The 18,603-nt window shown below is 33.0% G+C and overlaps 1 protein-coding gene across 1 annotated transcript in view; it reads left to right on the top strand.

Moving 5' to 3' along the window:
• The first annotated feature begins 16,346 nt into the window (after nt 1-16,346).
• LOC131853027 (LIM/homeobox protein Awh) overlaps nt 16,347-18,603 on the top strand; it is a 55,788-nt gene continuing 53,531 nt past the window's right edge. The window contains exon 1 of the mRNA XM_059203818.1: nt 16,347-16,549. Within this exon, the coding sequence (XP_059059801.1) occupies nt 16,544-16,549 (6 nt within the window). The 5' untranslated portion in view covers nt 16,347-16,543. The remainder of the gene's footprint in view (nt 16,550-18,603) is intronic.

Raw genomic sequence — 18,603 nt, 5'->3', positions numbered from 1 at the left:
AAATAACTTAGGAAACCAAAATTACTGGAGAACTCGTCAGTTTAGGCTTTCTAAAACGACTTTGTCCACATCACATGTATCACCACAAATGCTCCGCATCAGGTATAGGTAAAACCTTTCATGAATGTATGTTAACAGTCATCTTCGTCCCTCGTGTTTCTCTCCGTATCCGTATAGCCATTTTTCGTTAATACGTTTATTAGTTTGTAATATTTATTTGTTTTTGCATTGATCTTTAGGTATATCTTTTTCCCATAGTACAGTGAAGACAGTATTACACGTTGAGTTTTTTTGGCGTATAATACTGTTAACATAAGTTCATTAAATTCCCGTATACAGTTATAAAATATTAGTACAGGACCCTAAAATGTTAACATAAGGGATTGTATAACTTAGCGAGAATGACAATAGTGAGGGTCGATTTGTAGCTGATGAGGAGAGTACCCCGCAGCCGTCCTCATTATTCAAATTTATTCAGTCTAGTCACAGTGTAGCTGCTACAGCGCTACAAATCACAAATTTATCGGAGCATCCCGATACAACTGCTGACTATTTGTATATTTAATCTTTATTCTTTGATAAATATTTTAATTAGTTAGAAAATATCTTTTTAGATGTAATCAGTAAGACAAACAAGTCGACTGCATACCAGATGGTAAGTGGCAAAGATTTAGATCTTTGTTTTATACCATCTAGTACTTGTAGTTTCTATAAACTCGTCTTGTCGTCGTAGATACCTCTGGATCAACTGTTTCTATCACTAGCTAGATTGTTTAAGTATTACGTATTAAATATTACCCCGAAGTCTGGATACTGACCTTAACTTTTGTATTGTAAAACTTCTTATCAGTTTAGTGTACATTTAGTATGAAGGGCTCAAAAAAACTTGTATTCAGAACCGTTAAATAAATACTATATTTCGATCTGGCAAATATATAAATAATTCTAGAAACGTCTAGTATATAACGAGTGCAAAACATTTTATAATAGACAAAAAGAATATTAGACAAATATACGCTCTACATTCCACATTCTAAAAATTCCACGTGAATAAGCCTCCTGTATTTCCTTAATAATTATATTTATATACAGCTGTATATAGACCGAGGGGGAAAGTTGTGATGTAGGAGTACGGGGGGAGGGAGAAAAGGCGATCAGCAAGAATAATATAAAATCCCGGGGCCGTTCCACTTATACGGAGTTCGTTACTCGTCTTGTGCCGTAACGAACTGTTTGCAACCGTGGGCCAGGTAATCTAATCTCGAACCCCCAGCTCCCTCGTGCCAAGTATGCTAAAATATTCTACGCAGTAGTACTACTGTGTAGTAGTATTTTCGTGTACACTCTCAATAAAGTTGATTCACGATTATTAAATAATGTCATCATCATGCTCGTTATTCCTCATACTTGTCATCGCTCATATTCGGGTACGAGTGATGTATATGGTATGGCCTGGTCTAATTTGATCACTACGAGTGTATTAAATATTCTGACTTTAATGAATTAGTGCTAGTTGGTAGTTTGTATTTAGGTACACATTTATACATAAACGCTTAAAGTTACAACAAATTTCTTTTATTGCTTACTATCATACTTATAATAATAATAACACATTTCCGAAAAGAAGAGACATTGAAGAATATCCTGCGTACATAACTAACACACCTTTGAAGGATATCCAGCTCGAGTATTTTTTTGTATGGATGAAAATGGTCTTGGTAAATGGTGTCCCAGCAACGGCATTGGATAACTGGTAATAGAGCATGACATATTGCACATGTAGCCAAATCAGTTAGCCAATTGTGGTAAATTCACCAGAAATGAACTAGAACGATTTCTAGGTTCCACACCGAGACCACACCGAGATCGTGATAACATTGTTAACGATAAGACCCCTAGTCTCCGCCATTACTTATAATAACTTCCCGATATTGTACATGTTGCTAGTCGATGTTCATAATTTGAATTATTTCTAGACTTGAACACAGCTTGAAATATAGTTGTGTTGAAGGACTGTATTAGTTAGTTTCAAATGAAACATGTGTCCTTGGTGAGGTAAATGTATATAATCAGTTTCTAGAGAAAATAATACAAAGAATATGGCATTAGAAAAACAGTAGGACGAAACATAATCTCAAAATATTAAGTACAATAATTTATATTAAAAAATCTATAACAATAATCTTCAGCAGTAATGTTCTAAAATAAAAACTTTCTTGTAAGGAATTACACTACTGGGCTGTTGATGTGCATCGCGGCCCGACATCCCACGCGTTGAAACAGTGCCTTTTCCCGCTGTTTATTTCGGTATCAGAATCGGACAGCGCGTGATCTGAATGCGAGTAGCTGATCGATAATCGTGTATTGAAGCAGCAATGCCATATTAAGAAGACCTCCCCAAAATTCGGGAGAATACGAAATTGATGAGAGAAATGCTTGGATACATTTTTGCAGGTCTAAAAATAAGATCAAATATCGTGTATGGTTCTTAGAAAAGTGACTTAAAACACAGAAAAGAAAATATCAATGGAGTAAAATTATACGTAACCTTTTGGCTATATTGTATCTAACTTCTTTAAGAAAAAAAAAGAAAAACTGTTGAATTTAAATTTGTCATTATAATTAGCTAAAATGCAGCCCATCTTTTACGATCGAATAATGGCTTTTTTTTGTCATGTAATCAATTTATTTACACCATAAGTAATGGATAATTGAATCGTACTTTGGTTGAATGATCATGTTTTGTTCAGAGGTATGCAATATGGGTGCAGATCAAATAATGGTTGGAATTTAAGCTTTGATATATAGGGTAGTGATGCTTCTACTGCCAGTGATTAGATTTCCGCACTGATCACTATTTTCTCCCTAATTAAACTTAAAAATGAATGTGTTTTTTCGTATACAAGAATAATAATAAATATACAAAAATGCATTTGAAAAAATAAGAAGCATTACGAACTAATTATAGATTTGACATAATTATAATAAGAGTCTGTAATAGACCTACATGAATGAAGTTATTTCGATTTTAATTTTAAAATTTGGGGTCTCACACATGCTAATTATAGTAGAACTAAAACAAAATGGATGATACAATACTGTGTATATAGTTCCTTCTTTTAGGGAGACTTCAGGCAAAAACAGGGAATGACAAAAGAACTGGCAATATTGATTGAATCTAGTCGAAACACTAGTAGCATATTTGGGCGGTATACTCCTGTACATACGAGTCACGTACGACTGCGCGGGGGCTGTGTTGTGGTAAAACAATTTTGACTAATAAAACACAAACCAAAGTTATAGTTCACTGTATTTAACCATTTTTATTTACAAGCTATTAGTCGTTTTTTATTAGTTAATATAAACTCTCCTCGGCTTCGCATGGATAACTATAGTTGATAGAATTCTTAAATACAACTCTTTCCTCTTTCCACACTATAATTTTACTTCTGTTAGGAAATTCAATTGCTTCAACAAAAGCTATCCTTTATTTTTCAATTTTTTTATCCATTATAAACGAAAACTAGTGCTGATTGGGACCGGTGTGCTTTATTCACTACGACTGATCTTATTTAATTACTTAACCAGTTGATTGTGTATTTAATACTTTTGACTCGAATTAATTAATGCCAGTTGGTAGTTTGATTTCACACATTTCTACTAAAAAAATGTAAAGTTATAACAATAATTTAAAAGAGCAACACTGAAGTTTCTTGGTTATTCTTCTTGTGGTGAAATAGTCTTCCAAATGAGCGGTAGATTGAAAACATCAGTACGTGCATTCGAAAGTTCCTGTTTATTTGTTCTAAAGTTTAATCAATATTCTATTATATTCAAAATAATATATACTTGTGATAATTTTTAGTTAGAGAAAACTTAACGAAATGTTGTTCTTTGCCACCATAGTAGTATAAAAATATAATAATAGTCTGCTAAAATAAAAACAAACGAATTTTGAATAACAGTGAAGATTACAATTAAGATTTAAAAATCAGCAAAATGAGGGCATTGCAAATGTATATACAATATAGTTACCATAAATTAATACTAGTAAGTATTTGTAGCTATTGATATGTGTGTACAATCTATAGTAAATTTTAGAAGTTACCAATATATTACTTTCAGCATTGATTAAAAGTATATCATGAAAAATAATTTATTTTATACCATATTCCTTACCCATAGAGCATAATATAGTCTAAGTGGTACAAACTGATCTATTACATTTGAATATTATCGTATTGCAAGTAGGGAAAATAATACATTATAAGGAAACATTGATCCATCAGTTAATCCAGATATTGTTAGTTAGCAGTGCGAGAAAAGTCGCGTGTCGCAACAGATCTCACGCGGTTCATTCGATATTGAATGATTCTGTGCACATTTTTTGAATAGGTGCATAAAATTGTACATAATTGATCACGCACTCAGCACGTGCGTGTCCTATTATAATGATTTTGTGTCTTTATTTACTTATCAGAATTAAACATGCGGAATTACTAATAAATAATTTGACGGCCTCGGTGATCTAACGGTTAGGAGAAAAGTGGTATGTTGTTGTTGTTGCCGCTTTACTCCTAATGGTCGCGGGTTCGATTATTCGCAAGGTACAAACATTTTTTTTACCACGTGAGGAATCTAACTTGCGCCCATAGGAAGTAAGTCGGTGTGGTAAACCAATAGACCATAGAGGACTAAATATTTAATTAAAAAAGATAAAGATATATACAGAAACTTTATTTTGAAGGTAAATATCTTAAAATTACCGGTTTAGTAACATTTATATCAGTAAACTGTTTATGGTTGCATAGCGTTATGGCCTGAGCCTCTAGAGGAATCAAATTAAAAACAATAACACGTACAATTGGTGCAAACTGATAGTAACACAGTAACAAGTCCCTCGGGACTTTGCCCGCTTGTATTGATACCGAATGTAACAATTACACGAGTGTAGACATTATTATTCACCTCACACATATTTGAAGTATAGAGATGTCAGCTAAAATGTTCTCCCGTCACAGATGAACCGCTTGTTTAATTGTGATGTAATTATTTTGGTAAATCCTAAACACACTGACGCTATAATGTAAGAGTAACAATATGTACATATTAACTTCATAAAAAATACACATATATATATATATATATACATGGTCGTATTACAAACCGCCCTCTAATTGTAAAGTAAGCAAATAATTAAAAATAAAATAGGTTGTGAAGTGTATTATTTCTATTTGTTACAATGCCATAGTTAAATTATTTTTCAACGCATTTCTTATAAATATTAATTGTATTTATATCTTCTTATAAAAAAGTACTCAATGGCGAATTAAATCTAACTTTTTATTATAAAGTTTATATAGAATATACTCATTACTAATAATAGTAGATATTATATTATTTTTAAATGAATTCATGGATATAAAAAGAAACATCTATATATAATGAACATAGAACCAGCCATTCCTCAAATACAAATCATCAGCAGTAACAATTTTAATACAAAGGTTCCCAAAGCGAAATCCGTTTAGAAGTAAAAAATAGGGGTGCAGAGGGGGTTGGAGCGGCCGAACCGGGGTGTAATCGCATTGCTCGGTCGGCTGCGCGCGCGCCTCCCGTGTAATCTCGTTGTCCTAATAGTCTTAAGGCGTACAAAGGGCTGATCAAACGCTGCAATTTGACGCGCCAAATGTCGTGGTCGCCCGCATTCTGTCACCTACGGAGAACGTTTAGAATACTATATATGTGCGTCATGTGTTGATTTTGCCAATAAGCATAAAAAACTTAGATATCAGAAGTGCTTACGTACATTAGCTACTAACTTACATCAACTACTTACTTATTGTACATTGAAAGTAAGTAAGTTGTAAGTTGATGCTTGTAGTTTCGATTCCTTGCACAAAATGTTTGCGCAAATTTTGTATTCATAAGTTGTTTGTATTGGTCAGAGAGTTTATGTATGTATTTATAAAAAAAAGATATTTTTATTTGTTATCTAGTCATGGGTATGACATAATTGCTGATTAGATTATTATTATCTTGGAACTAGATGACGTTGTATAAAATATCCAAGGACATCTCTACCTTAATACATGACGCAAGAATGTTGTACCCCTTTTTACGAAAAACGACTTAATTTCAAAAACATTGCGTATTTTACATTAAATTCACCTCGAAATCATCGCAAATAGAATAAAAGAAAGTCGAGTTAAAAAAGTTTTAGTGTCGCTTTCTCCAAATACTTCTTTTAAACTATGCAAAGAACTTTGATACAATTTTCACTATCGTTTAGAAAATTTCTGTTAGAAGTTTTATACGAACTTTGTGTTCCGTGTGCAGTCAAGCTAGGTCGCTAGTTATTCAAACTTAGTCCCTATTGTTATCTATGAGTTTGTGTATTCTAAATTTGTTGCTTTACTTTAGGTACTTACCTAAAGCAGGTGGCAGTGAGGATTAGAGACCCCTTTGCTAGTAATGCACTATGTCATATCGACCTCCAGCTCATATCTCCTGGAAACCACAGTCATTAATTATTGACGATATTCTGATTCCAAGCAATATAGACCGTTCCTTTCATTATCATCTGTTAAGATTATAACTCAATGCAGCACGCTTTCTGTAACACTGACTTTGTTTAATTTTAATCAGTTCACACATACTGTACTGTAAAACTGTAAATATACTGTACTATAACATTAATTACAGTTATTGCCACACCCTATTCTAATTATTACTATTAAAAAAATACCGTATCATAATAATTATATCACAGGACAATTCACAATTCATATTCAGCAGAGGTTGTATTGTGGGTACTAGACAATAGGTATAAATATACAGATATATATTTTTTGGAAATACATACATAATATACATATGAACTCAAATAATCATTCTTATGAATACAAATGTTTGTATCGTGCTCGGAATCGAATGCGCGGCCATTGGAAATAAGAAGGTATGCTAAACCTCTAGACTACCTAGGCTTCATCGTCATAAATTCCACGTGAATTTGTCTCGATTGGTTTACTGACCTCATAATTATCTTATCATCCACTACTGGTGCCCGCCGGCATAAACCGTTAGCGCAGACGGGTGCACCATTCCATTATCGTAAATAAAAAAAAATAGGATACACCAAATTAACCCCAACTCTAAGCTTGGAGTGACAAATATTTGTATAAGGGATTCCATCCTACACTTAAATATTTGCTAACTTTATGTAGCAGGAGGGAGGACATTATTAGTATGTACTAGAGACAGTATTGCTGCATGGTATCATTTCAGTTCGGACCCCTAGAGACCCGCCACTAGCTCGTAAATTCGCCTCTATGATTGAAACGGAACTAAGTTCATCTTCATAATCATCTTCCACTTGTGTTATTTGTTGTAGGAGTCAGTAGCACGCGCTTGTTTACAAATGTCTTGAAGATATCGAATACTTATATAGAAAAAGAGTGTAGATGCACTGCAGAATACTAATATTTTTTAAAATTATGCATAAAGAGTATATAAAATAATAAATAAAATATGCCATGTATTAAAAACACATATGCATTAATACTCTTTTGTTTATTGTTAGTTTGTGGTCAAATTGAGAATAGATTAATATTGCTTGTCTTTAATATTATTTGTGTAGTCTTACTGAATGTCAAACATAACCACGATAAATTCACTAATTACAATATTATAAATATGTTTAAACTAATGATCCAATTTAGACCAGTATGCGGCAATAATTAAAAATGATGAATTAAAATCCGGATTAATGAGAAAGCAGAGTGATGAAGCTTAAAGAATACGATCATAAAAAAAAGATCTAATTTTTAAACAATAATTAATAAAATAAATTTACATTAAGAAATCGCGTCATCGTGGAACAGTTGTCAAAGAATAATAGCAACGTTTGCGAAACAAAATAGAGGGTTTATTCTCAACAATTGACGTTCCCCGGGGTGGTTAAATGGCGATAATGGTCCCACAACTCCGGTCCATTTGTGTCCATTTGTGTCCGGGGCTCGTTCTATTCACTGGGACATCCTCTGCGACCAAATATGACACTTTATTAAATTCCACTTACCAACAGTGCATGTTACATGCTATTGTTGAAATATGACTTTTGTGGCGATCGTAGCGCATTCCGTTTCATTTGATTCATATAAAATCGCCGAGTCTTCATCAATTCGTGTTACGGCTATAGATTAAATTATTTCCCTTTAATAGAAATTTAATTGCTATTTTGCTGGTGGTCACTACATTATCTCTAATTGAATTTAAAAATGGAACTAACTGTATTTTGTAATGATATACAAGCACATCTTAAAAAAAAGAGTCTGAGTACTCTGAACTGACCGTACATTTGACATATAATAAGAGTCTGTGAAAGTCCTACATCAATACAGACGGAGTTAGATATATGGAATGATATCACAAGCAAATAATAAAATAATCATCCAAGACAATTCAAAACGCAGTTCAAAACTAAGCAAAATTTGTTCTATGGAACTAACATATTGACGAAATTATATTTTTTGTAAATACAGTATTTAATAGTCATTATATTATATATTTTTTGTAAGTTGACCTAATGTCAACAAACGTAATGTCAATAACAACAAACTTCTGAAATAAAATGTAACTCTTCATTTCTAATTGGTTTAGAAACGAACTAACAATATATAATATAAATAAAGGGAAAAATAACGTTATCAAAACTCCGAAAAAAACAAAAATCAAAAGAAAACCCAGAAAATTTTATCCGGAGGGCCTTGTGGGTTGCTCCTCTAGCTTAATTGGCATTCAGGGAGCGTATCCCAAATCAATGGCTGCAGAGAAACCCCGAACGATTGATAATTTGTGTTCGCCTCCCGGGGAGTCACGAGGTAAATACCTACATTACTGTATGCACCTTTTTCTTAGTTTCTTGTCGCAATGGACTAGTGATTTACTAAAAAAGTAATATAACTATTTATTGTACACGGAAAAATATTTACAAATAAAGAACTTTACATAAATGCTCTTAACAAAAGACGGCCTTTTTGCTTAAAGCAATATCATCCAGTCAATCTGGGATATTGAAGATTTGAGTCAATTAAAGCCAGGTAGCGCGCTATAATCCCAACAATAATGGTCGCGAATTTGAATCTGATAAACGGTAAAATAATATATTTCATCTTCCATTTTCCACTTCTGACTAACTTTGACAAGGGAGAAAGCGATCTTAAGTAATCACTAGATATAAAGATGATAGACTAGAGTTCAGTCGCTAGCAATATAATATACAGTACCATCTATCTGCTATCTGAACATATCTAGTTTCCTCCATGCTGGGATCGAAAACAAACTTTGTCATATAAATACCCAATTATTGCCACTGAGTTAGTGCATGAATGAATATTCCTAAATAATATGTTTAATATATTTTGAACAAATAACAAACAATAGTACGGTTATTTATAACAAAACTAAGTACAATAAGTTTATCAAATTTCTAGTGCACCTGCACATGATTGTATAGACTTGCACTTATGCGTAAAAATAACAAGATATCTATTGCAATTGTTACATATTCGAGGGTAGATGGTAATCTAACAGTTATTATACGTTATACTAGTTGTTATAGTTTAGTTATAGTTTAGTATTTCAAATTTACAGATCCCTTTCAATATTATTTAATTTGTATTTATTATTTAAATTTTTTGTTAGAAACGTCTTGTGTTAATTTTCAGAAACAGATTTAATAATATAGGCACAGATAACATAATATTACAAACAAGTTGACGGTCCAACTAATGGTAAGTAGTAACCTTCGCTTATGTACAGACATCACATTATCCTATTTAATACCTACTTTTCATGTTGTAGTATTGTGCAAGTAACTAAAAGTGTTGCCAATATGTTAATATGTTTATGGATTCAACAGATCGGAACCAATGGGATACCAAATTATTGTGATGAATAAATAGATAAAAAACCTATTTTATTACAGTATAGAAATTTACACAGCAGTACAATAATTTGCTTAATAAGCATTTAGTGTTCTTTATTTTAATTCCAAACGGTAGCTTGTCATTAAATGGAAGGTACATTCCAGACAACTTGCCCTCCGTCCAACAGAAAGGGGAGAGAGGCAGTCTTCAAATTGGAATTGTAAATTCTTGATTTGCAATTTTGAATAACGAAATGAATCGATCCTTCCGGCCAATCCGGAGGCGCTTCCGGAGATATCAAATATTCGGTGAAAAACTTTTGAAAAGTGAAATTAAAAGTATGAACGCAGCACCGGATGCGGTCCTCGGATGCGGATGCTCGGCGCCGGCTGAACGGATGAATAGCGCGTAATTATGATGGCGCTCTATGAACATAGATAGCACCTACTGCCATGTCTAATTCCATTTCGCGTTTCTGTAAAAAGTTAGATAGATAGTTAGATGAGAATTTTTATTTCTATGTTGGTACGTATATATAAGTTATATATATATTACAAGTAGTAGGGGGAATGTGACTTTTACGAATGCGAATTCATGAACCCATTGCATGTATTATGTTAGGTTGACCTTCACGTAGTTCCCTGGAAACCATCTGATAAATTCCTGCTGAATTCGTCACGATGAGCTAGCTGACCTGGCATGTTCATCTTATCATCCTGCAGGTGATTTTATTTTCATACAAATTACAATGCACAAATGTTAAAAATCAAATCAAATCAATAAAACAATATCGAATTATATCAAATCACAATATAATTTGCTGTACTGCATTATACATAAATTTTTTAACAAAAGTTAATTTAAGGACATTATAATATATTTATTTTATATAAAACAAGAATTTTGCGTTACGATGTTTGGCCGAAATAGCAGGAACTTCTCCACTAATTATATTTTCTTATAAAATTTCGATCACTTTAAATAATTTTATACATTTTTGACCATGAGTAACCCTCAATATTATTTTGTTTTAATAATAAGGATATTAAATATTTATATAGTCAGTAAACAATATATTATAAGACTGTACCAATGAAAATTGTCAGTCAATCAGAAAGCGCGATGAAATGCTTCCTCCCAAACCGCCAATTACATAATTACGGCCTTAACTTATGAAATCGCCAAAAGGACACGTGACAGTAATAAACAGACCCTTAAATTTGTTCCACTGGATCAAATCGAGACGAAATCATAATTGCCAGCCCATTGACCGGGCGCTGAAGACTGCAGGACAGCTTTGTCTAATCCAGAGCCTCTGTACGCGGGGGCTGGGCGGACCAACTATGTTAAGGGAGTTTTCGAGACTTTTTTAAAATAAAGTGTTGGTGGAATTTAAAGTCTTAATATAAATGAATAGCTGTAGTATATTATGTATACAAAAAAATAATAACTGGATAAGTTTCTATATTTAAAACAATTTGACGTATTTCAAAATTAATACTAGATTTAAAGACAAACTTGCTCTCCCCAAGTATCGTTTAGAAAAAGTCGATAGGTCTTTTATGGGAATAGGTATAAAAATTTACACTAAGATACCAAAAGAATATAAATGGAATTACCTTTAAATAAATTCAAAACATCTGTTAATTCATATTTACGGAGCAAAGCCTATTACTAAACGATTACTTGAATGACGAGCGTGCATGGAAATAGTTGTTCATGCACGGGATTTCCATTTAATGTTAGACATAGACACCTATATAAATCTATATATTGTAAATATACTGGCTTAAAAAACAAAAGTAATTCAATTGAGTTTCTTGCCAGTTCATCTCAATTGGATCTATGTACCGAACTGGACGGTAGGGAAAAAAATTATGATGTAAAAACTAGACGTTCATAACTAAAATGTCTAAAATGTCCTACATGAATAAATGATTATAGATTTTGAAAAAAATTAAGTTGGCACTGGCTAGCAATGTGTATTTAAAAATTCTAAATACACATTGCTAGCCCGTATTATTTTCAATAACCTCCTCAAAACTTTATAAATGAGATGCTAGCATATATTTTTTGAAATGTTAAAATATTTTCTTAATTATTTCCCCTTTCGGCTTCTATGAAATAGTCAGTAGTTACTTGTCATCAGCTATTCTTCACAGCGCTCGTACTAGCCGTTTAGTTTAGTGGGTAAGAATACCACACACTCCCTCATCACCCATCCCGTGGAGAAAGGATCTTTTAAATATTTTTACACATGGTAAAAAAGTCTTCCCGTGAGTCCGACTATAAAGCTTACATTTGGAATATTCGAATCTATTTAGACAGATGAAGAGACTGCCGCCGTCTTTCTAATTTATTTGAATTTAAACTGAAACTTTTTTTTTTATAAGTCGTAGTAATAAACCATACGTAAAAATAACATATCCTAATATAAGTGCGATGTTGCATCGTAATTATCTAAATACGAGGCATCCTGTATAAACCGGAGAGAGTTGGCTACCCTAGCTGAGCGCACCCCAAATGCGACAAAATTACAGTAACGAAAGCAGTGGAGTGTCATCGACTGCTCACAACAAGCGCGCTGATTGCGTGCCGCGCGGTGTGCGGTGTACGCTTCGCTAATACCACTTATTATCTGCTCAGCGGCGGTAATTGCCTACGAGATGATTCGCGTGCTAGCCAACGAGAACTTCATATAGACGCAAATACAGCTGCTATATTTACATATACATGTAATTTCAGGTCAAAGTATTCTATATCAAAGATATTTTTTTATGCACTAACCAACAACAACTTCATATAGAAGCAAACATGCCTGCTGTATTTACATATACAGGTAACTTCAGGTTAATAGTATCCTACACATATATCAAATATTAAGTTAATTTACACATATATACATGTAACTTCAGATCAAAAGTATCCTATATCAAAGACAAAATTATTGAATCACAACGACGACTAACGACAACTTCATATACACACAAATACAGCTGCTAAGTCTAATTTGGTTAGCTACTTCATTTGAGTCGATCTGGTAAAAGCATAATTAGTAAATTTTTTGCGACAGTCTAGGATACCTATAATATATCCGTATGAAAGCGACGAGAAGCCAAAAATAACTGTACCTATAATAAAAAGAAATGATAATGATGAACCTATGATCTATCTGCATAGGAAATTTATTTGTATTCGTTATGTAGTTTTTGCATTGTACAAATTATGTGAATGTAATATTTCCTATAATAAATATATATATATAATATGTATAATTAAATATATTTACCTAGTCTAAGCCTAAGAGAAACTTGTATGGGTAACTGATATAAATTTTTAAAAGGCATTGTAAACTACAGGCAATATTATGTGTAAATAATTAACATTTTGAACAGATTAAAAAAATTTTTGTGTATTAGCCTTACAGACAATGTTTAATGTTTGTGATTTATTATATAATATATTCACGTCTTGGGTATTGTCATGTGTATTATGCACAAATACCTCGATGCATCAGCTCGGTTTAGTCTTACTTCCGATGGTAACGGGGTTGATTACTCGCATGATGCACGATAAACTATTGTATTCATGAGTATGACTGTTTGTATTGGTCTGGGTTCTAGGTTCTAATTTATTAGGGTCAAATATAAATACACAATAAAATTAAATTAGTCGTAGTGATAAGAGCACACCAACACTCATTCATCGACAGACCAGACAAGCAGCACTCGTTCACCAGTATGACAGATAAGCCAGCCATCTCTGCGCTCGACCATATTAGGGAGCCCAATGACCCGGCCCATCACGCCGCCACATGTCTGGATATTTTAGTGAGCATGACTACTCATTCCACTCAACCACTTCATAGCTACTTAAAATTACTATATGGTAATTACAGTATTCCCACTTTACATAAGGATGCATGCGGCAGTTTGCGCCATGCATGCAATGCGGCATGCATTACCCCACAGCAGTATGCCATATGATATAATGCTATGGAAATAACTAAACTATATACATTTTGCCGTCGCCATGTCTGTTAATTGCTTTATTCTTCTAATTTCATAAGCAGCAGAACTGAGTCTACTTGCTAATTTTGTAATATGGGACCCCCGTTGTAACATCGTGTCCAATGTTATTTCTAAAGAAACTGTATGATTAATAAAATTTAATATTTCATCATTAAGCAATAGCTGCGTATTTATTTGTCTTCCATTAAGAAGCGTGAATTTAGGACACTTACTTTTCTTGGAATTTAATAATATCTTATTACATGTGGACCAATTTAATATAGCAGGGATAGCATAATTTACATCGTCTAATTGATTACTTTGGCTACCAATTTTAAACACTAACGAAGTATCATCCGCAAATAACACAACTTTCTTTATTATGTAGGTAAGGTCATTTATATAAATTAAAAAGAGAAGTGGGCCTAAGATTGAACCTTGTGGAACGCCCATCTTAATATTAGTTCCCTTAGACTTTACACCATCAATATCTACAGTTTGCACCTCTAGATAAGTTTTCATTACATTTAGGTTATTATCCCTAAAACCATAATGTTCGAGCTTGTACAAAAGTGTTTTATGATCTACGCAATCAAAAGATTGATACGCCTCGAAAAAAAAGATAGCTCATAAAAAACGCCGAGAGCATCCTGTGAGTTCTCCCATGATCTGTGTAAATTGCCCGCTAAATAGGACAAAAAAGTTTTGTTTGTTAAGCTTTTTTATTTAAAATAAGCTAAAATTAAAAACTAAAAAAAATATTTTAAAATACAAGACAAGTTAATAATAACTTGATGTAGATAATAAATATTTTTGACTGAGGACACTTATAAATATTGTTTATATTGCAGCGACCTATTAAAGTTGAAAATAATGGAAACTTTGGTTAAACTATTAATTCTAGTTATAACCGATGCGGCGTATTAGGCGTAAGGCTTAGGTCAAAATTCGAAAAGTCATATTGGGTGTCCTAATCTAGACAATTCTGGGAAGAGGATTATTAGTGATGTACCATGTCAGGTTGACCTCGACTGGATCCGGCTGGAAAACATCGTGATAAATTACTAGTGAATTGTCACGATGGGCTAGTAGACCTGACTTGATTTGAAATCTTATCATCATTAACTGGTGACTGGTCAGCGTAAACGGGTGGCGCAGGTACTATTCCATTATTATCCATATCTATAATAAAATATAAGCAATTATTATTAAATTTAATGATTACATATTAGTTGTAAAAAGTAGGTGTATATATATATACAAAGTCAAGAGTAAGTAAATCATAGTATACCTACATGAACATGAATATTTACCTATAGAATGGATAGCTACTATACGATTATAATAAAGTCTAAAATAAATGTTTCTTAATTTATATGAAATAGAAACAGAAGTAATCTTTATTAAAATAAAGTTAACATTTTATTGCATTGTTGTCATTTTTTTATTCTACTATATACTCGTACTATTTCGATACGTAAATAACAAGAAGAATAACTGCTTGATTGCCACTTTCATGACACATAAAAATTTAGGAATACTTGTATATATATATATATATATATATATATATTTGTTATAAAAAAATTGATGTATTTTTTATACAGCTCTTTAAATTTTTTACCTTTTGTAAGTCTTCCTTCATATTTTTTCATATCAAAACAAATCAAAATATATTTATGATGTAGTATATTACAGACTCTCATAATATATCAAATCTACCGTCAGTTCGGAGTGCTTTTGCTTTTTGTTCCTCTTAAGTATCTGACAAGAAATTCAGCACTTACGTATTCTTTCAAATGAGCTCGTACTTACATGACTACCTAAAAGCAGATTTATTTTTAAATTTGACGCATCGAGCATTATTGCATTTTTGTCAGAATGAAATAATTTAATCAGTGGCCGTTTTCTACCTATTATTACCTATATTATAGGTACGTAGGTACGTTGTCATTTCTTACTTTATATTTTATCTCTTAATAGAGTCCTCTTTTAAATTAATCTACATATTAGATTACCAACACATTATCAGATTCTGTATATCAGTTTCTGTTTCATATTAAACAGAAACTGATATACAGAATCTGAACACAATGACATTCGGAGTGAACAATACGCTGCATAAAACAAACATTGCATTATATAACTGTAATGCTATAGCAGTGCCAACCCTTTTAATCAGTTTAAAATAATATTAAAACGTGGACATGTAATAATTCAGGCGAGATACGGCTTTTTACTGTATTAATCGAACACCTTTCCATAGTGAGAGTGGAGTGTATCGTTGTGGTATGAACGCGCCACGCCCCGGCGTCGCAGTTGCCACCAATGGGAAGCTGCACACAGCTAGGGGGTCGGCCGGCGCCGCCTCAGCACCCGTGAAACCTTAGTTTGTACTTAACAATCGTGAAGTGAGCTCGTGTGGAGCCCGTATCGCTTTTGTCAGATACTGTGTTTTGGCATTCACCGGTCAGTGCGAGTTCCAATGATTTTGTTTTAGTTGAACAAGAGTGTTGAAGTGGAAGGACTCTGATGTTGGTCTCGTTTTGTTTTTTGTGAGAGACCGCTGATACAACCGGCAAAGTGTTGGGCGTAAAGCTGGAAATGAAGGTGAGTGCACACTGTCGTACTGTACCTACTATGGAAATGCAAAAACAATAGTTATAATTTTATCCGTTTATATGTACATGATATATGCATATATTCGCTTATAATTTCTAAATAAAGAAGTGTTTTGCATGTTGATTATATGGCTATGAAGTTACACACATACACAATATAAAAAATAAATGGTGCAATAGGTATTTTTGCTGATAAAATATCCCGAAACTCCTACCAAAGAATGACAATAACATTATTACCTTTGTTAATATAATGTAAATATGTAGTACCTACCTACAAATACTCACAACAGTCACTCGGTACCATAACATTATAGGATTTAAAATAGAGTCTGCTAGCTTCTGTCTTTATCAATTAACTTTACTCTTACGGTGAACCCTTCAACAACATTCATTAATGAGTGCAACATGTGGCCGGCTAAATGCCGGTAAATGCACACACTTAATTGACGATTAAAAAGTTCCTAATTTATTTTTTTATTTATAATCCCAAAATTATTTGTTTTTAATCTGTTTGTTAAAAACAGAATAGCTTTATAATACTATATTATGTATGCCACATGTTCAGTAATATAACATATAACGTATAATGTTGTTATTGTGAATTCACACAAACCAGACATATAAATTCGTAATTTAATACACTTGTAATAATTTTAGCATATATTTACTATATAATAGATGGCGCACACCATTGGATACACTATTGTATTGGGCATATAGATCTTACAGGTCTATAGGCCCAATACAGGGAGTTATGCCTACATCTAATCTACCTCATACGTGACTTGCGGACTTGCATGCATAATGTTCAATCGGTAGACCTACAATCCGTGATTTATGTTGTGTTCAATCACGCTCATGATTTCGTTTTCGTCCTAACACACTAATGACGTAGAGTTTTTGCGTATGATCATCATCAGCTCATTTCAGTAGTGAAATCATAGAGAAAGTCGACATCTCAATCTTTAGGTATAGCAACGCATTAATGTCCGTATAGCTATTTCACATAAATTTTACTTTTATAATTTTTTTGGGTCGGTTTTCTTTTGGAAAACTTAATATGCCTATTTTATATAACATTAATTTAATTAACTGAATAATAAATGCTATCTATCCTAATTTTTACCTTTGTAGTAGATTTTTTGATCCCTGTCTGAATTCTTTTTTTCATAGCTGCTTTACGTAAATAACCTCTGTAATACGTTAAATATCTAAATATATATAACTCAAAGGTGACTGATGTAGTGATCTATCAACGTACAGCCCAAACCACTGGACGGATCGGGCTGAAATTTGGCATGCAGGTAGGTTCTGACGTAGGCATCCACTAAGAAAGGATTTTGATTAATTCTACCCCCAAAGGGATAAAATAGGGGATGACAGTTTGTATGAAACTTTGTCAATTTTGAACCGATCGGGCTGAGACTTTGCATACATAAAGCTACTATGACGTAGGTATCCCCTAAGAAAAGATTTTGATAAATTCCACCCCTATGGGGATAAATTAACGCGAGCGAAGCCGCGGGCGAAAGCTAGTATACCTATATAAGTGAACCTTATAAGTTGTTAAATGAGTGAAGTACTTTTATCTATTACAAAACTTTGGTCAAGTCCAACTAAATAGTTGGACTTGGCTGTTGTATCCATATCATTCAGATGGTTGTAGGTTGATGGTAGTAGAACCCGTGCTCGATCATACATGCGCTGGACCGACCAAGCAGTCATAGCAGCGGTAGGCGGTAAATTCCACGAGTGTCCAGAATGGCAGCTAGTATAGACAAATGGCAATCTGTCGTACGGCGGATGATACCAGCTTCTTACACTACATAACTACCATGATCATTCTGCTAAGAACGTATAGCGTAAAATAGTATAAACATATAAGAAACTAAATATTTCCTTGTTACTTTCATGAATCGAGAACTACTGAATGCAACGCATGAATGTTATCATGGGTCACATGACAACGTTATGTTCATGGTGCTATTATTGTATATATAAAAGACGGTTACCACATAGCATCTGTTGAGCGTATTTCCT

This window comes from Achroia grisella, unplaced genomic scaffold, assembly GCF_030625045.1.
Source record: "Achroia grisella isolate CSIRO2021 unplaced genomic scaffold, CSIRO_AGI_Agris_v1 utg874, whole genome shotgun sequence".
NCBI classification, from domain to species: domain Eukaryota; kingdom Metazoa; phylum Arthropoda; class Insecta; order Lepidoptera; family Pyralidae; genus Achroia; species Achroia grisella.
This window is presented reverse-complemented; position numbering and strand designations above follow the sequence as displayed.